The 27,946-nt window shown below is 42.2% G+C and overlaps 2 protein-coding genes across 3 annotated transcripts in view; one reads left to right on the top strand and one right to left on the bottom strand.

Annotated features, from left to right (window-relative positions):
- Positions 1 to 11,799, top strand: part of LOC135702957 (dual specificity protein phosphatase 10-like) — a 36,167-nt gene extending 24,368 nt beyond the window's left edge. For both annotated transcript variants that reach the window (XM_065224031.1, XM_065224030.1), the window contains exon 4: positions 9,793 to 11,799. In XM_065224031.1, coding sequence (XP_065080103.1) covers positions 9,793 to 10,469 — 677 coding nt within the window. In that variant the 3' untranslated portion in view covers positions 10,470 to 11,799. The remainder of the gene's footprint in view (positions 1 to 9,792) is intronic.
- A 6,742-nt stretch (positions 11,800 to 18,541) lies between these two features.
- On the bottom strand, positions 18,542 to 19,978 carry LOC135702895 (probable RNA 2'-phosphotransferase). The gene is made up of 2 exons (XM_065223952.1): positions 19,885 to 19,978; positions 18,542 to 19,358 (listed from the first exon to the last, which is right to left on the bottom strand). Exon 2 carries the CDS (start codon positions 19,315 to 19,317, stop codon positions 18,682 to 18,684), a length of 636 nt encoding a protein of 211 aa, XP_065080024.1. The 5' UTR covers positions 19,318 to 19,358; positions 19,885 to 19,978; the 3' UTR covers positions 18,542 to 18,681.
- Positions 19,979 to 27,946: the final 7,968 nt, after the last annotated feature.

Below are 27,946 nucleotides of genomic sequence, written 5' to 3'. Positions count from 1 at the left end.
GTTGTAACACACTTATTATCTGTTTTTCAACCGTCCACCGATTATTGCGCTAAATCACGAACTGCAAAACGAACCGCGTTCGTTTTTTTTTTTTGTGCTGCTATTTTCAGCGCATGTTTACACTCACATAACATAAAAGAAACCCTGCAACATGGAAAGCTTAAGAAAATTGTTTCGGTTCCTTTGCTTTCCTAGGAAAAAAATAAAAAGAAAATCCAACACAAACCAACGGAGCACGCTAACGTGAAATATCGAACTAATAATCCGCACGCTCTGATGGTACACAGGGCCGGGCCGAGAGACCAAGAGTGAGTCATCGAGAAATTGATTTTCCTGAAATTCCTGCGCTCTATGGCATGGCATTCTTTTCTATTTTGACGTTTTCAAAGTTAGCGTCCTCCGTTGTCGTCGTAGTCGACTACGACGACGACGGCGGCAATAGGGATGGAATCACAACCGTGGCCAATAATAGAAGCAATTACGCAGCATGATCACGATTTCGAGCGCGCACCTGTTTTGTGTGGCATTTCGTGTGTCTGGCTCTGTGGTCGGTGGTCGAAGTTTTCTGATTTCTTAGCTCCACGCTTTTCGCAACTGCATTTTTGCACACATCAGACAAGTGACCAACCGAAACGAAATGATGATGGAGAAACATTAGACGAATAAAAAAAAAACGGCAGAGGCGGAGTGGTTTGCTCGGATGCCTGTAGAGGGTCGCTTGTTTTGCAACAGAATGTTATGTCCAAAACTATCAGAAATGGGTTACCGAATCATTTCGATTTTTTATGTTAAAAGCCATGCACGCAACTGTTAACATGTCACGTGACTCGGTTCCTTTGTTGCCAGCAACAAAATGTGCAGGGATCGGGAATTTACGATGACCGGGCCCTTGTGTAAATAAAGGAATTCGTCATCGGAAACGTTCGGTGGCCTAGTTACCATACTTGGTGAAATATTTCACCCGTCTGGCGGAATATTTCATGACTCCTGATCATCTGCCCGAAAAGCAAAACAACCCTTGTCGCGCTTCGTAAACACATCGAAAACCCAACTGTCAATGTAAAATCCCACAAAACAACACAAACAACCCTTCAAGTTTTCCTTTGTTGGAAAAACAAAGATCGTCGCCTCGAGCAGAATCGCATGTGTATACACACAGATTAGTCCTCGTGGTGGAAAGTACCCGGAGCGGCTTTCCCCGTGCCGCACCGCAGCAGGCAAACGATGACTCATCTCGGGTTGGTGCTCTCGAAAACTCCTGTTCAGGAAGAAGGGCGGTTGTCACCATCTTTTTTACCATGCTGATGCTGCCATTGCCAAAAGCTGCAACTAATGAGGGGGTGTGGAACTCTGAAAGGTATATATCGCTCTTAATAGCCTTCTGTAGCACACCCCTGATGCAGCGCACGACCGGTGGAAGGTAGCATTTCATGGCATCCTATGCGCTCCGTCGTCATCGCCAGGAAATGCGAAAGCGAGGGTAAAGATTAGAATAACAATAAAATCATCCCCTCTTTTGGCCCTTTTTGCCGAAATAAGTGATTTCTTCTGCTGCCGATTCCCATTTGCGGTGGTTTCCGATTCGGCACCGGAAAAATCTTGCGGCTGGCAAGAAGCTTACGTTAATGACCCTCCGGAAGCAGGAACTTTGGTTCATATGTAACGCCATGCCAGGATCCAGGAAAACCTTATCTAGTTTCCGGGCGATTAGTAGTGTCTTTGGAAGTCATCATGACGCACATGCGGCCAACCCGACCCGACTCGGGAGATAAGACCCGAAATTTACACAATGATAAATGAGATCCATTACAAACGTCACCACCTGCCATGTTTGCGCAGCATCCACCTCCGGGAGAGTGGCTGCACAACTGAACCCTGCAAAATTTGCGGTCGAAAGAAGATAAACAATGGCAGCCTGGTGTTTGCGCGTACCGTCTGCCTCAAGAGGAAAGTAAACCCACGACATGGTCGCATGGTTTATTGAAAGAAGGAATTTAATCTTGAAATGACAACAACGAAAAAGAAAACAAATTCACAAGAGCCTCCTCTCGAGTGGATTGCGTAAACAGAGACCCTTACATCCCTCCTGACCTGACGGAGTGCCCATTATGCCTCATAACGCTGATGGTCTGCATCTGCAACGGAAAGGTTTTTTTGACAGATGGTGTGTTTGGCAGCTCTCATGCGATGACTAATGCGCTTCCTTCCCATTCGCACACATTTTATGCCGCAACGCAACTGCGTGCTTCCGGCGACGACGGAACCAGAAGAGAGACGGATGAGGGTTGCTTTTCTCCTATACTGCCTGCGTACCACAACGAACGGAAGGTCGTCTCATCGAAACTATTTTATGGCCCACTGGCATGCGGCGAAACGCTGCGACGACGGCCAGCCGCGGTGACTCATAGATCATAACGTGAACTATTGCGTCGTTTCGCGGCTGCCTCCAAAACCGTGAGGGGGTCAATCAAGCGAGTGTGTCTTGGTTCGGTGACCTCAGACGGCGGTGCTGCACTTTCCTTCTGAAATTCAACGGACCGAAAACGGCACACAACGCATTAAGTCGCAGCGCGCTTCTATGAGTCATGGTGGTGGCGCGTCGACGAAATGCGAGGCATGTTGGTAATTGTCAAAACGATCGAAAAAACCTCAGCTAGGTAAATCTAGTTTCCTATGCGCTTAAAAACTGAGTTACAGTTGAGAATAGCAGGCCATGTGATGGCGAACGCAACCGAATTAAAACTATACCGAGCGCTCATTTGAATGACCTTTGCTTGCTCGTGACGTCACCGCAAAGGCCGTAGGAAACCGCTTGTGTATGGCAATCAATTTCTCATTCCAACCCAGCGATCAACCGCGAGTTTCTCGAGTCCTCCATTCTCCGACTCCGGCTGCGCATGTATTGGTGTCGTGCTGGTTCCGTCCGATCCGACGAAGTGGGCTCTGATCAGGTTTTCACCGTGCACCAGAGCGCCGTTTGTTGATAATGTTGAGAGAGGTTTGAGAGGTAGAAAATCTGGTTTTCAGAGACGTCGTGCCCATGCTTTAGGTCTACCCCGGTTTCCTTCCCTGCCATGGAAGCTGGTTCACTCGACCGGCAGTTACTCCGTTACTGCGCGAGCTGTCTGAAAGGCTTCTACGGAAAACGACACAAGAAACAGAGCATAGATATCAGATGCTGAAAGTTGAGGAACTCTCGAGTTTCGAAAGCTTGGGGCGCATTCTTTCGGAGGCTGTTGAATCGACCCTTCGATTTCAAGCGACCTGAGCTCCCACCAAATAACCGGAAAGGAAATAGATCAATAAAAATTAACGCAATTTCAACGCCTCGGATGCGAGAAATTGCGATCATCAACGCTACCGAAGGAAACAATCAAATTTTTATTGAATTTACCCACAATACCCATCAGAGTTACCCTCTTTATTTCATCAAACCATACAATGAGAGATTAATGACAGTTCTTCCTGTGGCAATCCAGAGTGAGCGTGTATTACATCAACAACAACGCACTGACGGCAGCGGTACGGAATGATGACAAGATGATGTCATTTACGTTATCGAATTTCCTGCCCTCTCGGTCCGCTGTGTGTTTGATGATCCTCTTCAAAAAACTCACTCGGAAGATTTCTTCTTCGACAGTTTGATAAATGATAGAGAGTCTCGAACTGCCGGCAAGCGAGCCGTCAAGGCGGAAGTTTTGCAGTTCTTCTCATCGACCCCAGCTCAGGTGGGCGTTGAGATTAATTTCTTCTGTCATTCATCTTTTTGATCCACCCCTGGCCCGGCGGCTGTGCTGTTGGTAGCACCGGTTGATTAAATTATCACCAACGCCATCTGGCAGGTGGTGTACGCGCTGACGTTATCACCACCTCATCTCTATACTATGATTTTTCATTTTTCTTCATTCGTGGCTGAAGATTTTCCATCTTAAGGGGTGCTCCATTCCACCCCTGCCTGAAAGAGGCATCACAATGAATGTGTCAAAATGTGTACGAAAACCACTTCTGCATCTGCTGCTAATATAGGGAAATTATTGTTTTACTTGTTATTCAATAAATGCGGTGCTGCTGCGTGCCACGCATAGGGTATCCTTATGCCCGGGGACGTGCCGGAAGAACAACAAGGGGGAATAAATATTGTTTTATTAGCTCTTTTACGTCCGTGGCGTCAAGCAGCCCAGCCTGCGTGCGGATCGACAGCAGCAGCGAACGGAAGAACAGGATACAGAAATGCTTGTAATCATTTCAAGAATGCATTTTATTACATCGTGTACATATGTGAACATTTACCCACCCCTGCGCGATGCCGCCGCTGTCACTCGCATATTCTGCGATGCGGCGGCAGAGAGAAGTATTTATAAGGTAAAGTAGGCGTTGAGTTTCCCTTTTTCCCGCCAAGTGCAAATGTGTTGTAATGTGCAAGCACGAACACATTGTGTTCGGAAACATTGTGAACTATGAATGAAATGGTGCTCTGTTGTACGATGGAATGAATGAATCATCCTGACAGCAGCAGAGCGAGGAAAAATGGTAAAAGCAGGGGAGAATAAACCGTTTTCATGCCCATTCATTGATGATATTTACCCGTTGCTGATGGCTGGAAGCGCAGTCAGTGGCACCCATAAAAGCATCCATTTGGATCTCGTCAACGGGCGGCCGAGCCGAGACGGAGAGGGACAGATGAACGTTGATTTTAATTAAATTTTACGATTGTTCCGAATGGTGAAACCTTTTTGGTGTTCCATTCTTTTCGATTCCGCCTGCTTTTAAATACACATAATACATCCGGACTGGAGGGACGGACGTCGATTTAATGGATCATTTGGCATTCGATTGGCAAAATTGGCCCGGTTTGTTTTGATTGTTTACATCTGGCCCCGTTGCCTATTTGCCAGCACACCCCTGCACACATCGTCCATAAAAAGGGCGCCTAAAAAGTTTCCCAAACTCCCCAACGATAAATTCCGATCAAATCGAACCTTTAAGCCCCATAATCGTCTCAGTCAGCCAGTTAAATAGTTGTTAAGAAACCCTTCGTACTTCCTAGATATTTTTGTTTGGGGTGGAAAATCTCAGAACAATGACTCCTACCCACCCCTACTGCTGACAGATGCACTGCATCGAAAAAGGATCAAATTTAACATGCTAAAAATCCGACGGGATTTGGCCAAAAATAGAAAAAAAATAATGAAAAGTCCATAACCCAATACTCCAGAGAATAGGGTGAAAGTACAACGCGAGCAATGTGCATGACTCATACTCCATCCAAATCACTACCACCGACTGTAAATACAAACTGCACAGCGTGAGAGAGAGAGCGACGGTAGGTGAAAGGAAATAAACTAAGTCGCTATTTTACGCACGAGCACACATTCCTATTGCTTCGATGTGCCCTTGCGGCTCTGCTTCCCTCTGAAGCGTGTGAGAATTATGTTACCAAAGTTGGCTTGGAAATTACTTCTGCAGACATACTTTTTTTTTTTTTTTGATTCCGCGCCTTCCAACGGACAGGAAATGCTAGTGAACTCCACGCGCAATCAAACGACAACGACAGTAGAGCACATTTTCAATGGTGATGTTAGGTACCACCATGCATTCAAAACAACGCTGATACCACCTTCAACGCCTACTGCGTTTGTGTGTGTGTGTGTCTGCCAGCAGAAGCCAGAACCGCTGCAGTTTGCGTTCTTCTTGTTATTGTTTGCTTCAATTGTTATTTTAACAGTCGAATGGTTTTAATAACAAAATTGCTGCCGCTGCCAAGCCGCTTACTATACACCATCATAGAGTGCCGCGCAATCAACCACTCGTCTTTTGACTCCAACGGACCGCGGTGGGTTGCTGCGTTTTGCTTTTTTGAAGTTATGACTCATTCATCGTTGGCCTACTAGCATTCTCTGTCTCTCTCGCTCTTGAAGAGAGAGAGATTAAATAGACACCCCTTCACCCACGTATAGAAACATCACAAGAAACAGCCAAACAGGAAGGGGATTTTGCGGATTCCCTTCGCTCTACGCAGATGATCTCGCTGCTGACGTCCTCTTGCGATTCTAATTGGAAACACGTTTCTCTCCAGAGAGCGTGCCTTCCCACCCCCCCGAATCGGCGGGTCATTAATCAATTTCCGGATTTCGGTTGGTCGGACAGTCCCTAATGCTCCGTGAAGCCGTTGAGTGAGGCCTAATTACCATGCAGAGAGCTTCAGAGGATTAGATCCTGTAATAGCAGACATGACGCAAAACAATGCAAATCTTCAGGATTCAATCCCCGATTACACTGCTTGCCGTTGGATGGTCGCGTTTGATATTCCCCCTTGTCCTCGGAGCGCAAACATAGGGAATCGAAATTAAAAACTAATCATAACCGTTTGCCGCTCTGTGGGATAAAAACATGGCCGGAAATTTGATCTGCTGCGACGCAGTCACACACACAAAACAGGGAACAAGGAAGAGAAAGGTTCCGATTGAAATCTACGCTTTTTTAATATCCTATTTTCCCGAAAGCGATATCCATTACACATCCGCTTGGAAGATATAAAAAAGGGACATGCATGAAGGATCCTGTCAGGATGAATCACCCCGATCAGCTCTTCGGTTGCGATTGCATCTCAGCAAGCGTCAGCTACAGCCCAGAATGAATCATCTGTCATATCCAGGTGCGTCGCAGCAAGGTAGTCACATCACGTGCACGCGTTGCTTCATATGACAAAGCTTCCAACAACGACGAAAACGAAAATAAAAAGCCAAATACCGGTAGCTAAACTTCTGATCCCACTGCTATTCCGCATTCTTCTGCCAATCGAGGTATGATGTGTGTGGTGTGGTGTGTGTGACATCATCAGTCAGCCGGGCAGTGAATTGTTTTGCGATTAATCAGCTTCTTCGGGCGAAAATTGACCACACAGAGACGCGGGAGGCGGCAATAATGTTGACACACTGCTTTGTTATTGCTGCAAAACAAATGACGTGAACATCAAAGGTAATGGTGGATTTCTTACATCGTCTGCTTGTTTTCGTACAACACATGTAATGTCAGTTCTTACAAATGGGCTGTAGCGGGCACGCAAGTTTTTCTAGAATGAATATTTTCGTACAAAACCTTCATGAGAAGATTATCTAGCCGCAGGAGAAATAAATGTTATTCGGAAAATAGGCTAACTTAAAAATTACAAGATTTCTTAAACCTTCCGACGACCACATCACGAAAGATATGGTTGGCATGCATCAATAATTATAATGATAACAGTAGGCGCGAGAAGAAAATGTTGGCATTAAGCTAACACGATCGGAAAACTAGATGTTCCTGTCAAAATGTCACCAGACCATCGTGTGACTGGATGAAGGGCAGAATTTGCTTCTGTTGACATTCGGTTTTGTAAATTTCCGAATTCATCATTTTCTCAGTGACGAAAACCTTTGTCTTCTGGCCGCAGCTGAAAATTCCCTGCCAGATCATATATTTTCGTATGAATTTATCCGCAAACACAAATTTGGATCTGCCTTGTAAAATTTTGGTCTTGGACGTTGTCCGAAGTCGGCTTTTACATAGTTTTCATCATCCATAAGTATGTGCACTAGAGTGATGAAAAATTTGAAATTTTCGCTCCACAATACTTAAACGATTCCAAATCGGATCCTGACTAACCTCTCAAAATTTGAACACATTTGGTGAGAAACTGAGATGGCACAAACCATTTGAAGTTTGTATGGGAATTACTATGGTAAAACCAAGATTTTTGTTCATGTCTATCTAATATTTCACCATATCGGTCTGCTTCAAACGCTTTTAACTGTACTTGTAGGAAAATTTCCCAGCTACAACTTTGCTCAGGACCGCTTTTTGATTAAATGCAAGGATCGAAAGTTATGAATGGTTCAATGCGCTGATGTCTTATGATCATGCTCAATCAACTGCTCAGCAGGCAGCATTGGTGTTTCTAAGGGCGTAGAATAGGACACGAAAATCATAGCTACTATGTCACACTGCAAAATACAGTGTTGCCTACAGAGCAGCTGCTTGATCATGTCATAAGTTTACCAATCTCTTAAATAATTAATAATTTTTTTCCTGTCTAGTTTTACATAGAAACAATCTTCAGCAAAGTTGTATTTTCTATAAGAATGGCTATTGAACTGTTTCGCAGCTCAATATGGAAAAAGACTAGAAGGCAATGAACAAAAAGTTGAAATTTTCCATAGTAATTTACATGTAAACTTCAAATGGCTTGTGCGAAGTCTGTTTCTAACCAAATGAGTTGCAACTTTGGGAGGCTAATCAGGACCCGATTTGAAACCATTTAAGCACTGTGGAGCGAAAAAGTCAAATTTTGCATCAGTCTAATGTGCACCCACCGGACTTGGTCAGCAGGTTGTCATACAGCTTTCGAGCACGGGTTCTAGCTACGGTATTCTGCTTGAGTGGTCGATTTGGTAGCCTCCTGGCGTGGTATTCCTGTAAGCCTTCGGGTTAGCGAATTCGCTGCACTGTACAACGGCGGCATTATACTTTTTACTAAAACCGCGAACGAACATACTTTGAGGCTTCTGATTCGTCGTCAAGGTTTCCCTGTACGTTTTAAGCTTGCGTCATACGGTGATTCTAGGGAAATGCAACACTTTAGCCAGCTGGGACGCGGACCGCGATTGATTTTCCAGGTCACGGTGCATGATGTTTTTTTCTATTCCCCTCTTGCATGGTGACTGTCTCCAAAACAAGAACGTTTTATGAACTGAAAAAATACACTGTTATTGTTATTGTTGTTGTCAACAAATAGACGTCAAAATCTTCCGAAAACGTCCAGTAGGAGCGCTGTAATAAGCAAAGCAGTTTGTTCCATTACTAAGTGGGCCATGGTTTATAACCCTCAGAAAAATTGTGAGAACTTTTATGAAGTTCTGTGGACTTCAGGGAAGTCCAGAGAACTTCAAAGATGTTCATTTTTTTTCTAAAATTCTCAAACTCTTAAAAATCTCTACATAAGTTACGTGAATTTCGGGGAAGTTCCGAGAATTTCAAGATAATTACAGGATCTATCCTATTAGTAACTACTTTATTGATTTCATACGAACATGTTCAAGTTCGCTTACACCAGAATAGTTTCCAAAGAAGCCCACCATCACGGTTTGGTTTTTGCTCTACGGGTAAAACATTGCACAAGAACATCGTGAGAATGAAAGAATCGACTGGTTTCCTTCTGCCTCACCTATAGACACCGCACATCGAAACATTGCAATCGTTGTTTAAAAACTCACAATCCCTAGGAAGCCTACTTTCGGTCCACCCTAACGGAAACCACACTAACAATAGTGGAAGTCAAGAAACTATTTAGCTTGCACACGCCAAATTCCGAGCGATGAGTCACGCTCTGCCATCACCTTCTGCTACGGTTTTTCTTAGTATAGTTGTTCTGCTCGCTGTTGCCGCGTGCTTTCTTCGCCGCGGTGGCACCATGCTGATGTTCTCCTGTAGCGCAGCGAGTATAATATGCAAAGAGTATTTTTGGCAAAACCCCGCCCAAACACCTACCTATACCTCCTCGTCTTGGGGTTTAGATTACCAGAAAACAAAGCCACTTGCATGCAATAAATCGCATAAGACCGAAGACTTCTGCTCAATTTCCGGGAGTAATGTGCGGTCTCGAAGATAAGATAACCACCGCTAATCGTCCACCTTCAAGCTAGCCGGTTCGACAAGTCGCTAGCCTCTTAACCATCGCGCTAGATTCCAGTGCCAATTTTTATCGAACCTCGCACCGTGACTAATGCTCGATTCTATTTCCTTTTGTTCTTCCAGAGGATGCCCGGAAAAAAGGTTTAACCGTGTTGCTGCACTGTCAAGCTGGTATCAGCCGTAGCGCTACAATTGCGATAGCCTACGTCATGCGCTACAAGGCCGTCTCGCTGCTGGAAGCCTACCAAATGGTGAAGCTCGCCCGTCCAATCATCTCACCGAACCTCAACTTTATGGGTCAGCTACTGGAGCTGGAACAAAATCTGATCGCCGATGGAAAGCTGGAGCCGCCACCTCCGTCGCCCGTCGTTCCGCCTAGTCAACCACCGTTCTTCCTAATCAACAACTGTAGCAAGTTCAACCCACACGACGAGGAAATGGACGACGACGATGACCACCGCGATGACAGCAAGAACAATAATCGGGACAGCGGTTGCAGTACCGCTAGCTCCAGCAGCACCAGCTCCGGTAGCAGCATTAACAGCAGCCATCGAAATAGTCACGGAGGCAATGGCCGCTGCCCGCCACGGTTAACCCTGAAGCTGCCGACCTCTCCACCGTCATCGCCGTCGTCACTTTCGTCGCCATCCTCGCTGTCATCTTCTTCCTCGACACCCTCGCCCACTCAGTCGCTAGCACCAGTCCCTGCAACGCCCGTCTGCATGGTTGCACCGAGGCCGTTCCCTATCCCAGCCAGCAGTTCCGATGCACGGCCTGTCTCTACGAGTTCCAACTCATGATCAGGTTTAAGCTAGTTAGACGTAATATTTTCGTCCCCTATATTCTACTACCTATTTAAAGTGTGATACAAATTTTAAAAACAATAGAACTAATTTATGTGCCCCCTATCTTGTACATAGTAGCTCGTAAGCAAATCGGCTTTCCTCTGTTAGTTTAGTCAGTTTTGCATTGTGAAAAGTGTGAGTTAAGATTTTCGTGGAAACCAAGAAAAAACCTATATCCTTTAAAATACGAAGAGAAAAAAATCATTCATATCATCATCGTTTGCATCAAAAAACACATTTGTTAAAGAAAAAAAAAAAGCTACTTTGAATGCATTTAGCGCCATCAGTCGCCCGAGTGTTGCGACTGTCAGCACCAATCGTACACGCATTCACCATTTCGACGGCCACACCATCTGCTGCGATCGGAAGCAGCCAAAAAATTTCCTTCGCCATGTCTCTGTTTCGTTATTTTTTCTTTAAGTTCATTCAATATGTATAAACTAAGCTCTACATTAAGGAAGCCAATTCTAGTCTCATTTACCTTTAAGTTTACTAAGCCAAGTTTTACGCTAAGAGACTGTAGAATTACACACTGTGTGGACACAAAGAAGAGTCGTCGTTAGACTATTATTATAATTAATCTACAACACGGTACGACTGTTTACAAAAATTGTGCGTGAAAAAATGAACCTTCGTAACCCACACTGAAACAAAACAATCACATTGAGTTCACTACTCGATCAATAAAAAAGTTGAATGTGTAAAAATTAAGAAAGGCTGTGTTAAATTTTAATCAAACCAACAAAATGTAGCTGTAGTACGAACAATAACGCCGAATTTCCCCGCTAAGATTCTGTTTAACTTTGTTTTGTTTTTTCTGAGATGAAGCAAACATATCCTTTAGCTCCCCCCTCTCCCCTTTAAAAGAGAAGCAGCAGAAACTGTGTGACTGTACCTGTTTGAACTTTGGATTATTATTCTGCATCTGCTGTAGCAACACGCATAGTAACTGTTTTTCCTTGCTGAACTTTAACGCAATTATCTCTTTCTGTACATATGCCAAGCGAAATGCCCTTTTTTTCCTATAGAGCTGTTAAACCAGCAGGAGACAGTTTAGAGAGATGTACAATAAAAGCACAAGTTAAATATTGCACGTGCGATAACACTGAATGAACAGCGGACGATGAACAACCGCAGAAAATATTTATATTGCGTAAAACAAACTCTTTCATAGTTATCGGTTAAATTATTTAAACGTTAGTGTCTAAGATATACACATTCATGTAAAAATACAACAACTGAGGAGAGTCGACAGTAAAAAATAACACAAAAGTGAAAAATTTAACCCCAGTGTTCTCTTTTTTTTTCGCACCCTGACTTATCAGCAAAATCCGAAACCACCCGAACAAAAGTGAACACCTTTTATGAGACTTTATCTAATCAAGGTAGAGAGAGACACCATTCCAGAACGAATGACGGCGACGGCGACGGTGGCGGTGGCTGTCAACTACAGGCAGGGCGATAATGCTGAAAATGATGACTGAAGAATGCACTGTTTGTGCGGCATCCATCCATGGTCGGGAAAACCCAAATGAGTCTCCACCCTCCGCCGCAAGGTGAGGTTGACAAACGTGCGCTGAAACAAATATGATAGGGACTGATATTGTTGATGGGTCAAATCAGAGCGTGGAAAGCACGGCAGCACAAATGTTCTGAACCGGGGCTGTTGGTGGCAATCATGGCGTATCAATAACGCCATTCAGAGTGCTCGTGCTCGATACTTTGTAAATACAGGAATCCTCCGAATAGTTCCGTAGGTGACAAGTTTATGGTGGACCCTAAGCACATACAAAAACAGCTCAATTGTGGACGACACCACCCACCGCGCTATTTGGGGGATTACTGTATCCCATTTACTTTAATTTAGGGGAAATAGATGTAATGTCGGCCTAAATGCCCCTAATTTGGGTCCATGTATAAATTCAGCACTCGGCTAAATTTTCAATAGCGACCAAAATATCCATTAGTAAATTGATAAATAGCAGATTGTTAGCGATGGCCCAATCTTAGATCCATAGGCCAACATTAGAGCCATTCCCCCTATACCAGACCTTGTATGTTTGTTAAAAATGTGTGATAGGGGAATGGCTCTTATGATGGCCTATGGATCTAAAGGTTGAGCCCATCGATTAGGCAATGTGCATGTGAATTGTGTGTATTATCCTTCATTCTTACAACATGGCCCGCCCATTGTATCATTCCAGCTTTAGCGGCTTTCTGGATAATAGGTTCATCATAGAGTTACGCCAGTTCGTGATTCATTCTTCTCCTCCAAACATATCTAAGCACGCGTCGTTCGAAACTCCTAGTACTTGCAGGCAGGGTTCTGCATTTTCAAAACAAAGAAAAGAAAATGAACTCTCCGCAGAATCGCTTCATTTCGAGCAATATCATTTCCGTGTAAGTCATCGTATTTCTTGTTATCGAGTCACGATGAACATTCCTCTTTTCAAACATGACTGGACTATCACTTGTTTCGTTCGTCAAGTGCTTCAGTTCATTTCATTCGAAGCAAAGACTTGTTTCAATTGACGCAATGAATGACTCGAAAACTCTAAGATTTTGTTTCAAGCAATGCATTATGTATAGGAAAAGCGCCACGATAGGTGGGGAGGGGGTAATTTTTTGCTCGTTTTAGCGTGACATAATTAATGCATCGGCCCTAAGATCTGGGCATTTTCGGAACGAGGACGACGCGTAGATGCTGAAAATCGATATTCGATGCTATTTGTAGGCTATTTGACACTTCTTATGAAATCGGAAGCCACCATCTTGAATTTCAAGATTGCGTCGGACATCTATGTCTGGCTTCTAGATGTCACCCTGATGCTAAAAAAAACCGTTTGTATTGGTATTTGATATAATTTAAAACATTTTCTCAAACCAAAAGCCGGATGGATTTCATGGATTTCAAAATGGCGTCGGATATTGATTTCCTGCCTCTAGACGCCATTCCGATTCCAAAAATACTAATATTGATGGGTATTTGACAGTATTACCCACTTAATCTAAAATTGGAAACCGCCATCATGGATTTCGAAATGGCGTCGCATATAAATTTTCGATCTGTAGACTTCATACCGATTACAAAAATACTAATATTCGACAGTGAGCATGCATAAGAGCCTATACGCGATGATCGATTCTCTTCGTCGATTTTCTCTTTTGTTAATAACTCGCTAGATTTAACGTTTCTCGGTGCGTTTGCTGTTGCTTTTGAAAGCCAATACAACCTGTTACTACTCTGCATTGAACAAATTCTTGAAAATTGTTTCGCTTAGCTGTAGCAATGCAAAGAGAAAATCGATGAAGAGAATCGATCATCGCGTATTCGCCCTTATGAATGCTCACTGTCGTATTGATGTGTATTTGACTGTATTTCCACTTTTTCGTAAATTGGAAGCCACCATCTTCAATTTCAAAATGGCGTCGTATATCGATTTTCATCCTCTAGACATCATCCCGATTCCCAAAATACCTTTATTGATAAGTATTTGACAGCATTTTCCACTTTTTCTTAAACTGGAAGCCGCCATCTTGGATGTCAAAATCGCGTCGCATTTCAATTTTCGATCTCTAGACGTCACCCCGATTAAACGAATACCCATATTGATGGGTAGACAAACCACCCGACAATGATAAATTTGACATCCACGTGCACAGATCTGAACCAAAATAAACCGAGTGAACAAGCAACAAAAGTCATAAAAACTGCACTAATTTGGATCGAACGGCTTTGCTTCATGCATGCAAAAGTAAGTTCATTTGACAATGAAAGAAGAAATGAACACGAGTCAAGCCAAAACAAACAGCATGAAAACTGATCGAAAGTGGTTCTGTTGATGTTGAGGGGGATCTGCTCGAAGAGAAGACAGAATGACTTTCAATTGAAAGTGATGGTTGACAGCTTCATCGTCGCTTGACGATTTACGATTGAAAGTGACTTTGTGGGGCCCTGCTTGCAGGTCCTCCTCGTCCATGTCTCATGCCCGTAGGGTACTACCGGTCTTATCAGCGTCTTGTACATGGTACACTTAGTTCGGAGATGAAGTTTACCCGACCTTAGGGTATTGTGAAGTCCGTAGTGAGTACCAATGCTACCGACGGCAGGAAGGCAGCTCACACACCTGGACCCCTACCTATCGACCCATTAACTGATGGTCCGGGGATCAACGGCATTACTTCTCTTCGGAAGGAAGGCGTGGTCACGGGTTTCATGCCTCAGAAAATCCCGCGTCGCCGACTGGGATTGAACCCAGGTCCCTTGGAGCGACAGGCAATAACGCTTACCACTACACCACCGGTGCGGCTAATTTTAAATTATAGTGAGATTTGAGGTGTCGCGGGGTTTTGTACCTTTTCAGAAACTAACCACCGTGATTACCTCTCACCCCAGCAGGCCTGGGTTCAATCCCAGTCGGCGCCGCCGGGATGTTCTGAGGCATAACATCTCTGATCACGCCTTCCTTCGGATGGGAAGTAAAGCCGTTGGTCCCCGGTTCATGAGTTGATGGGTCGATAGGTAGGGTCCAGGTGTGGGAGCTGCCTTCCTTGCACGTCGGTAGCATTGGTGCTCAGCACGGAAAACAAGATCGACGGAAAAAACAAACCAAAGGGAAAAAAAATAAACTAACCACATTTCCGGAAGTACCTGGTACATGTCCGAATACGGCCAGTGTGTCAGTGTCCTGGATAATCGAGATGATTACCATTGAACTTGCTTTCGAATTCTCATGTCTCATGTGATTTGAGGCGTTGCATGCTGGGTTATGGTCCAACTCAGGAACATGTCCGGATGTAATCAATGTTGTCCTGGCTAGTTGATATTGCGTCCATTGAACTTGGTTTGTGTCACGTTACGTATTTGGTACGCATATTTGGCATAGTTCATTTAGGTCGCTTCTAGTCTTAAGGCCTGTATTGGGAACCAGTAGACCGATTACAAAAATACATATTGAATAGCGTTTTATGCATGGACCCAAAGGTCAGGACCAATAGCGTGGAAGGAATTTATCGAAAAATCATGGTTCTCGGTAATAGAATGGAAGTGCACGCAGTAGTAGCAACAATCAATACGAAACTAACGATTTTAAATTGGCTCACCACTTTAGTAGCCTATTGGTCCCAAGCAAACGATTAACGTACCCTATTCTAGTTGAAATTCTATTACTACACTATGTTTGTTTTGATTCGCTATGAAAGTTTGACAGATAACATCAGGGGTGTGTGGATTCATGCAGAACATGCAGGGGTGAGTGAAATAGCTTGGGACTGCTTGGGACCGTTGTTCTGGTACTGAGTGAGCCAAAAATAATAATGATTTTCTTCGGGACCCAGTGGTCTTAGAGTTACCTCTATGGTAGTAGCATAGAGGTAACTCTAAGACTACTGGGTCCCGAAGAAAATCATTATTATTTTTGGCTCACTCAGTACCAGAACAACGGTCCCAAGCAGTCCCAAGCTATTTCACTCACCCCTGCATGTTCTGCATGAATCCACACACCCCTGATGTTATCTGTCAAACTTTCATAGCGAATCAAAACAAACATAGTGTAGTAATAGAATTTCAACTAGAATAGGGTACGTTAATCGTTTGCTTGGGACCAATAGGCTACTAAAGTGGTGAGCCAATTTAAAATCGTTAGTTTCGTATTGATTGTTGGTAGTAGCATAGAGGTAACTCTAAGACCACTGGGTCCCGAAGAAAATCATTATTATTTTTGGCTCACTCAGTACCAGAACAACGGTCCCAAGCAGTCCCAAGCTATTTCACTCACCCCTGCATGTTCTGCATGAATCCACACATCCCTGATGTTATCTGTCAAACTTTCATAGCGAATCAAAACAAACATAGTGTAGTAATAGAATTTCAACTAGAATAGGGCACGTTAATCGTTTGCTTGGGACCAATAGGCTACTAAAGTGGTGAGCCAATTTAAAATCGTTAGTTTCGTATTGATTGTTGCTACTAAAGTGGTGAGCCAATTTAAAATCGTAAGTTTCGTATTGATTGTTGGTAAAACTATGGACGTCTGTCAAAAGTTGTTCTAATCGAACCGTCAAAATGCACCGCCAATCCCTCAATGATAGAATCTTGCCCTTCTTACTAATGAGAAAATATTTATAGATGAATTCTCATGTGATTTAAGGAAAACCATTATGGATTTTGGCCCTTAGCTAGACACTGGGGCTGGGGGTTCCCTGGTTTTTGAATTCTCATGTCATTTGCTGAGTGATTTACAAATCAGAACATGTTTCGGGCATACATCTCCAGAACCAGGTCCCCACATCTTTGACGTGCCTCTGTTGACAGAAATATTTACGATACTTCTACCATAGAGGTAACTCAGCTCTGTTACTCTCTTCGATCCCAAGCTAATCGGTGCACCCCTCGAAACATAGGAAAATCCACGAACCCCTCATTTTATCTGTCAAATTTTCATAGCGAATCAAAACAAACATAGTGTAGTACTAGAATTTTGACTAGAATGGAGTACGTTCAACAATCAATACGAAACTAACGATTTTAAATTGGCTCACCACTTTAGTAGCCTATTGGTCCCAAACAAACGATTAACGTACCCTATTCTAGTCGAAATTCTAGTACTACGCAATGTTTGTTTTGATTCGCTATGAAAGTTTGACAGCTAACATCAGGGATGTGTGGATTCATGCAGAACATGCAGGGGTGAGTGAAATAGCTTGGGACTGCTTGGGACCGTTGTTCTGGTACTGAGTGAGCCACAAATAATAATGATTTTCTTCGGGACCCAGTGGTCTTAGAGTTACCTCTATGGTACGTTGATCGATTTGCTTGGGACCAATAGGCTAGTCAAGTAGTGCGCAAATTTAAAATCGTTAGATTCCAACCGGTACCACCGACAAACCGACATGAATGACCATAGCAAAAACCGAGTGGGGCGACACATCTAAATCTCAAGCCTAGATGCTCAACAAATCTCACACTAGCAAATCAATCTTCGAAAAATCTTCTTTCATTTCTCGCATCTACTTGCATCGCTCATCATCTTTTTGCAGGAAATCTTCAGAATCGTCATCAATCTTCTTTCTATCTACTCAGCGTGCGCGCAGCTAGCTACAGCAAAACACAATCTTTTGTGCATCGTAGATAGAGTCGCCCCCCTCGGCAAAAACAACAAATTTTCTGACCAAAGCACACTACTGACATCTGGCTCCGTGTTCGCGGGAAATATTTAGCTAAGCCATGAACCCGCATGCATAAGTTATGAATTGATTCGTGTCTGATCTATTATGGACAAATTATTTTGATCTAGATAAGAAAAATCGTATGGTTTTGACAGTTCGGATCACTGCACATTTAAATCGGCCGTTTACGACTTTCTGGCACAAGTCGGAATTAAGTGTCATGTCGGTGTGTCGGTGCTGGTACTAGCTTTGGTCCCAAGCGAGGTCCCAAGCTAATCGATGTACCCCTCGAAACATAGGAAAATCCATGAACCACTAATTTTATCTGTCAAACTTTCATAGCGAATCAAAACAAACATACTGAAGTACTAGAATTTCGACTAGAATGGGGTAAGTTAATCGATTTGCTTGGGACCAATAGACTAGTAAAGTAGTGAGCCAATTTATAATCATTAGTTTCCAACCGGTGCTTCTACGATGTTTGTTAATATATTACATTGCATACTGTGCATTGTATTCACTGAGGGAGGGTGCACCCAACCGGGAAATGTAAGATTCTATTACAGATTTGCATGAAAAGTATGCAGAATTTGCAATCGTTTGCGCAATGAACAGAGTCTGTCTGTCACCGGAAGGTTTTTGAAATAATTTTGTAATTTTCGAACAATGCATTGAAAATTACCTCAAGAAGGTTTTATAGAAAAATATGCATTCTTTAAAAATTGCTTGTTAGCTGCCTGAAATGCCATTAAATTTGTTGCATGAAACATATGCAAAGGAAGTAATAATTCCAACCTTACATTGGAAGAGAAATTCGTTTTACTTGTGGTTTAAAATTACCTAAAACTGGCTACTGGGATGGCAAATTTCACCTTAAATTAATTCAAACTTCAAAGCAATGCTGTATGGTTTCAAACAACATATATATTCAAAATAACAAAAACACTATCTTATTGTTTTGAGCACCACCCGAACCCGTTGCATAATTGAAATCCAAAGCTCAATTCCACACCTCAATGTTCTCCGCCGGTATGTCCTCTCTGCATAGGATGTATCCATTTTTGGTCTTAAAGAGTGTATGCCCCTGCGGAGGCCTAATCCTCAAAATTCTGTATCGCACCGAAGTCTTCTGCGGTGGCTTATCGTACATGTGAATGTAATGCCGACCCATTCTTTTCAGTGCTCCCGCCATGATCAAGGCAAGTGCCTGATTGTTTGTAGCATGATACAAAAACTCCGGCCTATCGGATGTTGTTAAAACCTCATAGTTGTCACAGAAATGTACACTATGTCCATTGACGGCACGGACTTCGTCTCCGCGCACGTCGAACCGTCCCTTCTGGTCCTCGGCAATGATTTGCAGCATGCGGGTTTTATCAGCACCACTGATCTGCTGCAGCACGTCAAAGCACACGAAAGCATCCGGGTCCATGTGCTCGGCGACGGCAGCCGAATGTCTCAAAAACCACGAAAATTTCTGCGGGCTCAACCGGGATTCCGACGAAGTATTTCCACTACCTGATGTGCGATGGCGCTGCGGACGATGAGATTCATTCGACTTTGATGCTCGGTGCGTCGGTTCGGGTTGAAAGAAAATTTTCTCGTTCGGTATTAAAGGGTTTTTTGGGTTGCTCATCTTTAGTTAGTTTGATCCTGATCTGAAATTTATAAATAAAACTGAAAAAAAAAACTGCATTATTTTTGGATAAACCATTAACTTTGACTCTAACAAATTTATGCAAATCATAATTAATCTATTATAATATTATCATTAATATTATATTACATGAACAATAACAATATTTAAGATTCATTAGTTCTACACTCTCGCAAATTGTTTACTTTAATATGCACAATTCATGTACATATTAGGAAAACAGTTAACGTAGCCAGCTTCAATTAATTAGTTTAAAAGTATCAAATCTAGATAGCGTTGGAATTTATGCCCTTGGGGAAGTCTTCCCCTACCCGATGGTGATGTTGATTTGCATTGGCGAGCTTTAACTTTCTAGAAATCATCGAGAGAAGCCATTGTTTACAAAAGCTGTTACGCCCTTTTTCCAACTCTATCTAGAAATATCAAAGCATGTTTAGCGGAAGTATAAGATTCGATTTAAAGCAAAATTATAACATCCACATCAGCATAGAAAATCAAATGGTTTCGGAAAGAAATGGCAATCAATTCCGCTTTTCATTAACATACCTGTTTAATTCGAGTCACTCGAACGCCGACCGCCATACAGCACTTGCTCCGTATCGCGTCATTTAGTGAGACATTTTGATTACTGGATTTACAAAGTTTGCATTGGCTTGCTCATCAGATGTTTTCGATGTTTTCCTATTTGATATAGGTCTCTGCGCTGAGAGCTGCCATGGCATCATCGTCTGGGTAAATGTGTTTAGAGCAGTTCCAGGCCAAATAGCGAAAAAAAAGAATTCAACCTACTTCGATTTGCATGAAACTTTGCATAGTTGTTTGTTTTGGGGAATCATTCACATTTTTGCTAAAATTCGGTCATTTTGGATCTATTTTGTATTTTTCATTTAAATTGACGTCTTTGACATTTTTCGATATTGTATTTTACATTTCTAATCGGACTTCTCTAAAATTCGGAATCGCTACTTTGTATCGTCTTGATCGAGGGGGACGACTCTATCTACGATGTAGGAAATATTGTGATTTGCTGTGGCTAGCTGTGCGTACGCTGAGTAGATAGAAAGAAGATTTATCACGATTTGGGAGATTTCCTGCAAAAAGGTAATGCAAGTAGATGCGAGAAATGCAAGTAGATGCGAGAAATGAAAGAAGATTTTTAGAAGATTGATTAGCTAGTGTGAGATTTTTCGAGCATCTAGAATTGAGATTTAGATGTGTCGCCCCCCTCGGTCTTGATGGTGTCTTCTGCACAGTTTTTATTATGAACCAAGGAAAAAGTGCGAAGAAAACACCAAAACCGATTTAATGTAAAAGCGCACTTTTATTCGAGAGGGCGACTCTATCTACGATGCAGGAAAGATTTTCTTTTGGGACGGTTAGCTGCGCGCACGCTGAGTAGATAGAAAGAAGATTGATGAAGATTATGTGTGGTGCAAGCACCGACAAAGCGACATGAATGACCATAGCTAAAACAATAAAATTTCTGACCAAAGCACACTACTGACATCGAGCTCCGTGTTCGCTGGAAATATTTAGCTAAGCCATGAACCCGCATCCAAAAGTTATGAATTGGTTCGTGTCTGATATATTCTGTAGAAATTATTTTTTATCTAGATCAAAAAATCCTATGGTTTTGACAGTTCGGATCATTGCACATTTAAATCGGCCGTTAACGATTTTCGGGCATGAGTCAGAATTAAGTGTCATGTCGGTTTGTGGGTGGTGCAAATAGATAATTTTTTGTAGATTTATTCGCTACTGTGAAATTCTTTGATCCTCTAGAATTGGGTTGTTCAGGGGTATTGAGGTAAATACATATTAGTAATCTGCATTATAAACTGAATCAAAATTTAAAATTTCAACAATTTTGATGCACTTTAACTATTTTAAATAAGTACGATTACATTAGCAAAAATCACCATATTAGCATAGAGGTAACTCTAAGACTAGAAGGTCCCGAAGAAACGAACTCAACTTTTTGGCTCAGCTCTGGTACTCTCTTCGGTCCCAAGCTAATCGATTCACCCCTCGAAACATAGGAAAAACTAAGAACCCCTCATGTTATCTGTCAAACTTTCATAGCGTATCAAAACAAACATTGCGTAGTACTAGAATTTCGACTAGAATGGGGAACGTTAATCGTTTGCTTGGGACCAATAGGCTAGTCAAGTAGTGAGCCAATTTAAAATTGTTAGTTTCGTATTGATTGTTGATATTAGCGCCGCTTGTTGGAAATTTGTATGAGAGCGAACTGTTAACAAATACATTTAGCGTCAAAAATTTATATCTTTATTAAAGAATTGAGATGAATGTATATGGGGTCGATACAAATATTGTTGTGCTCAGAAAACAAAGCTCTTTCAGATGATATATAAAAATCGAAATGTTTTTCGATGTTAAACAACCCAATTGAGATTTAGACATGACATTACCTACGTAGACAGTTTTTTGGGATTCTTGCCCCCCCCCCCCCCCCCCTACGTAGTTAATGAACAGCCCCTTATTAGCGTTTCTGCACTTTTCGTCGCACTTATAATGTGCGCAATGCGCTATATATTGTAGCACGTGATTGTCACTAATGGTCGAAATGACGTCTGAGACTCAGGGCTGGAAAGCACCTCAGAGCGTTGTGCATGCATCTCACAACACTCGACAAAGAGTGTTTTTCGGTTCTCACATTTGCTTCACACACTCTTTTCCAACTAATCTGTGAGAAAGCAATCCACACAATGAGCGGTACACTCCGTACGGCGCAGGGAGCGAATATAATAGAACAAGCGCTAATGTCTTCTTTGAATTATTTGCAGACTTTTTTTACCACGACTGCATGCATAGAAGGTGAAGAAGGGCATAACGAAGAATAATTTTGTCTTTTTGCTGAGTTTCCCACACTGAGTGGTGCTCTTTGAGTCGGAACCGTCAGAGCGATGGCTACACATTGAGCTTTCGTTATTTCTGGGTGTGTGTCTGTCTTCTTTTCTCGGTTGCTTTACACTTGCGCAGGGTGAAAGACAAGCAAACTTTGTGTTTGCTTGATTCTCATTTTGTTTATTTCAGCAAATCAGTACATTGTGCGCATTGAGTGATCAGATGACAGCCCTGGTTATAATAAACTTAAGTTATAGAGAAAAATTATGTCTTTTTGGGAAAAACATATACGGTAACTTTTTAGCAATTTGGAATGAAATATAAAAAAAAGGGTTTTTTTAATATCATTTATTTGTCAAGGCTAAAAAAATATTTAAAACTCGAATATCTCTTAATTTTACTCATAAAAAATGCAAACTTTAGGAATGGTCAAACCTATTGACAAAAATCAAAGAACAAGAACTTTTGGTAAAACGTTTGAACTTTTTATTAGTACCATTTTGAAAAAAAAATACAAGTTCCTTATTGGCCGAATTTTAGCAAAAATGTGAAAGATAGCCCTTAACAAACAAAGTTTTATACAAATCGGAGGAGGTCGACTTTTCCGATTCGACATTTGACGTGGAACTGCATGTTTACTGGCAAGTGAGTCTGCGAACAACGCGCCGTTATTTAAGTAGGTACAGCGCATGCGTCGGCCAGAATTCTCTGTTGCTTGTTCAGACAGATCAAACCGTCTGATCTGTGCTGCTAGTGTAATTGAGTTTTAACCCTGGTTTTAACTAAAAAAAAAGGTGAGGGTCAGCGTTGCCAGATATACCGATTTATCGGTATTTATACCGATTTCCAAACTATAATTGCCTGCCCACGCTCGAATTTCGGAGGAAATTTTTGGTGAGAGACTTGTATCTTTTTGAATACCTCATATTTTTTTTTAAATTTCAAAATTCTAAACAATTATCTCTAAAGATGCCTTATGCTTGATATTCTTCGACTAATGTTTGCATTTCCTAACCGTTTTTGGCTACCTATCAATCGAGAAATAGTCGATGGCTCTTTCCGGTAATTTCTAGGTAATCGAGAAATATTTTTTTAACCATTATTTAACTTCCGAAAGTTTTTATTCATTCTTAAACTTCCTGAAGTTTTGTCCAACTATCCCTGGAATATTCTTCCACCTTACCTTGGAAGCTTCTTCAGCCTTTGCCCGAATGATTCTTTCATCTTCTCCCGGAGCTTCAATGATGCTATCAGATTTTTATTGTGGATCCACACTAGCTGCAAGCACATTTAAGAAGTTCTGAAACTTCATAAAAGTCTAAGTTTTGATAAATTAAAGACAGTTTCATCAACAATCAATACGAAACTAACGATGTTAAATTGGCTCACTACTTGACTAGCCTATTGGTCCCAAGCAAACGATTAACGTACCCCATTCTAGTCGAAATTCTAGTACTACGCAATGTTTGTTTTGATTCGCTATGAAAGTTTGACAGATAATATGAGGGGTTATTGGTTTTTCCTATGTTTCGAGGGGTGAATCGATTAGCTTGGGACCAAAGAGAGTACCAGAGCTGAGCCAAAAAGTTGAGCACGTTATTTCGGGACCTTCTAGTCTTAGAATTACCTCTATGGTTTCATTAACTTCTGTTAAAATTAAAAAAAAACCCGGAAATTTCAGAAAAGTCCAGTGAACTCCAGTGAACTTAAGGAAATATCATAAATATTTTGGAAACTTCACAAGTCCAAAGAACTTTAGGGAAATTTAATGGTTTTCAGGAACTTTAGTGAAGCTCTGAGAACATCAGGACAGATCAATTAATTTCAATGAAATTGTTGAAATTATAAAGGAGTTCAGCGAAATTCGGTAATTTCCGAAAACTTCAGCAATGTTCATGCAAATTTAGGAAAAGTTTAGTTACATGAATTTTAGATCATTTTGAGAACATTTTATGTGTTTTTTAATGGCAGTGTTGATAACTTTTAAAAATTAAAAAAATCGGGAAGATCAGAGAACTTCAGTGCTGATGTTACAATAAATTCAAGAAAATTGTGAGAGCATGAGATTCCGTAATCTTCAAGAAAGTCCAAAGACCTTCTAAGGTGATTAGAGATATGCCGGTAGTCTTATTATAATCAGGGAAGTTCCGAGCGCTTCGAAGATGACCAGAGAACTCCAAAACAGCCCCTAATTTCAGGAAAATTACAAGAACTTTTAAGGAATCTCGAGGAATTATGGAATATTCCATTCCTGCATTTCAGGAATGTCCCGTAAACTTCAGGGAAATTTTGGAGTTTTCAGGGATGTTTTTTTAATATCGAGAAAATTTTCTGGATCATTAGAACATCCCCCAGGAACCTCTTTCATTCGGAATTATATCCTTGTTTCTTTCGACTGTTCCGTAAGCACTCTGGCTTCCGAATTTCTTCAGATGTTTCTTCCAATCTACCTTAGGAAGTTTCTGCCAGCGTCTCCAGGAAGTTACTTTCGTCTTCTCCAGGAAGTTCAATTAATTCTCCCAGAAATTTCTTTCGTCATCTTCTGGAAGTTTGACCATAAGCCAAAAGTTTTTTTGTTCGACTTCTATTGGAAGGTTTTTCCGAGCTTCTTCTGGCTTTCCCTGGAAATGGCTACTTCTGGAAATTTACTTCCGGTTTCCGAAACTTTTCTGTCTTCCTTTGGATGTGACATCCGATTTTTTTTCCGATAGTTTATTTAAATTTTCGCCACAAGTTTCTCAATTCGTGTCTCGGAAGTTTCCCGGAGGTTTTTTCAGCTTTTCTCGAACTTCATCCAGGAGAGCTTCTTTCGTCTTTCTCTGGATGTTTTTTCAGCTCCATTCAGAAGCTAATTCAAACATTCCCCGGAGTTTTCTTCCGGAATTTTCCGATCATAGTTCAAAAGCAAAAATTTTGCTTTGGTTAACGGCTTTCTCAGTCTTGAAACACTGCAACGACTACGATGTAATCTGCCCGATATTTCGACCATAGGTTGTGGCTTTTTTTTTCAAGGGAAAATATTGTTTGTCGTTATTGTCAATAGTTTAGTCACACCACCGCGTCCTAGCAAGAAGTACGGTCGACTTGTTTCGCGCTCCGTTAATTTGGAAGTTTTCTCGCTATTATCTGACGTAAATAATCAGTTTTTCTCGCTTAGTGATTCCTGGCATAATTCCGGATAAATTTATCAAAAAGTGAGTTTTTTTTCTGAGAAGAAAGTGTGTTTTCGGAATCATCGAAAATTGTTTTTGCGATTGGCAATTCGCCAATCATTTTGCGCACCATCGGTGCGTGGTCACGCATACCTGTGCACACGGATCATCATCATCAAGTGTCAGCATCTGCCTCCACATTCAAACCGCTCATCCATCATCGTGTGTTCAGCTGAGTGCCAAGCTTCATACAAGCACACACCAACGAAGACCGCCCGCACACGCGGATCGAAGATCATCAAAGCTGCGCGTCGCTCCGCTGCTGCTGTGTAAACGCTCGGTGATAGTAGTATAGGATTATCAGATAAGTTTTTGTTCTTGTTTCTTTCTTTCTCCCATCTATTGAATTTTAAGTTTGTGTTTCTGTGTTAGTATTTTTTTTTTCTTCGTGTATTGTGTCCGAGTAATTTTGATTATCGTTGCAGTGGTAGAGCGTTTTTCGCTCCCACTAGTACGGCAAAATGGACGTTTTGTCGGAAGACGACACCACTTTGCCACGCGATAGCAAAAAGGGTCGAAAACGTCTGTCATCCCAGAAATCAGATGATGCCATCCCTGCTTCGTCATCTCAGTCTGGTAATGGACAGGGACAGATAAGCCCCCGACCGCGAGCCTACCCAGAAGACTCGACTGGCCCATGGGTTGTTTACTTTCAGCCCAAAAAGAAACCTTTGAATGTAATGCAAATTACTAATGATCTGACGAAGCGGTTCTCGGCCGTGACCGAAATCTCGAAGGTGAGGTACAATAAACTTCGTGTTGTCGTCTCTAACCTGAAACAAGCTAACGAGATTGCTGCCTTCCAGCTCTTTACACTCGAGTATAGAGTGTACATCCCAGCTCGTAATGTGGAGATCGAAGGTGTGGTCACCGAAGCGAGTCTGACCCCCGAGATCTTGGCGAAGCAAGCGGTTGGCCGTTTCAAGAACCCCTTGCTTCCCACGGTTGAGATACTGGAAGTCCAGAAGCTGAACTCAGTATCTTTCAGCGAGGGTAAAAAAAGCTTTACCCCCACAGACTCGTTTCGGGTGACCTTTTCTGGTTCAGCCCTTCCTCACTACATCGAGTTGGGAAAACTTCGGCTACCTGTGCGTTTGTTCGTTCCTCGGGTCATGAACTGCCAAAACTGCAAACAGTTGGGACATACGGCCTCTCACTGTGGCAGCAAGGCACGCTGTTCCAAATGCGGGGAGAAGCACGAGGATGGCGCCTGCACAGTCACTGCACCAAAATGCGTGTACTGTAAGGGAACTCCTCATGGTCTCTCGTCGTGCCCGGCGTACAAACAACGCGGGGAGAAACTAGAACGCTCTCTTAAGGAGCGTTCCAGGCAGTCTTTTGCAGCAATGCTAAAAACAGCCACACCATCAACCAACGACAAAAATCCCTTTGCTGTTTTGTCTGATGACGAGTCTGACTCTGACTTGGCTGAGGAGGGAGTTTCTTTCAGTTTTCCGGAAGGTTCTGCACGGAAACGAAAACGCATCCGTTCGCGGAAAGTTGTAGATAAGGAACCCCAAATCAGCTTGCCCAAATCAAGGAGTGATGGAAAAAAGGAAGTTTCAACTCCTCCTGGTTTCCGCAGAACTGATTATAACCAGAATTTTCCATCTCTCCCGGGGACATCAAAAACCCCTGATGGCTCATTTTTAAGAACAGAAGCCCCATCTTCATCCGGGTTGTTCTCATTTGATAAAATTGTGGACGATATTCTCAAGTACCTGAATATTTCTGATCCTCTCAAAAGCATTGTTCTGGCAATGCTTTCTTCTGTGAAGACCCTCTTGAAGCAATTGACATTGAAGTGGCCCCTCATTGCAGCAATCATTTCCTTCGATGGATAATTTTCCAAACGAGGTCGGGGATTTGATCACTGTTCTACAGTGGAATTGTCGAAGTCTCATTCCTAAATTAGATTCTTTTAAGTTTTTAATTCACAATAATGATTGTGATGCATTTGCTGTTTGTGAAACTTGGCTCTCTTCAGATATCGATCTTCCTTTTTATGATTTTAACATTATTCGACTGGATCGTGAGGATTCGCGTGGAGGAGGGGTACTTTTGGGGATCAAAAAGTGCCATTCCTTCTATAGAGTGAATCTTCCACAATTTCCAGGTATTGAAGTTGTTGCATGTCAGGCTATTATTAAAGGTAAGAGCCTTTGTATTGCTTCTGTTTATATTCCTCCTAGAGCCGTTGTTAATCGCAAACAACTTTCAGATATCTGTTCGGTACTTCCTGCTCCACGGTTGATTATGGGAGATTTGAATTCCCACGGTACAGGCTGGGGGGAACTGTATGATGACAACCGTTCTACTTTGATATATGACCTCTGCGACAGCTTTAATATGACAATTCTTAACAATGGAGAAGTAACACGTTTGGCTGGCCCATCCTCGAATGGAAGTAGATTAGACCTCACACTTTGCTCTAACTCATTATCGTTGGATTGCACGTGGAATGTGATCCAAGATCCCCACGGTAGTGATCACTTGCCGATCAAAGTTTCAGTTGCCAGTGGGTTCAA

This window comes from Ochlerotatus camptorhynchus, unplaced genomic scaffold (assembly GCF_037179485.1).
Source record: "Ochlerotatus camptorhynchus isolate MF236.1 unplaced genomic scaffold, CSIRO-AGI_Acam_v1.1 ptg000203l, whole genome shotgun sequence".
NCBI lineage: Eukaryota > Metazoa > Arthropoda > Insecta > Diptera > Culicidae > Ochlerotatus > Ochlerotatus camptorhynchus.
Note: the sequence above shows the minus strand (reverse complement) of the source record. Positions and strands in the feature narration are given on the sequence as shown.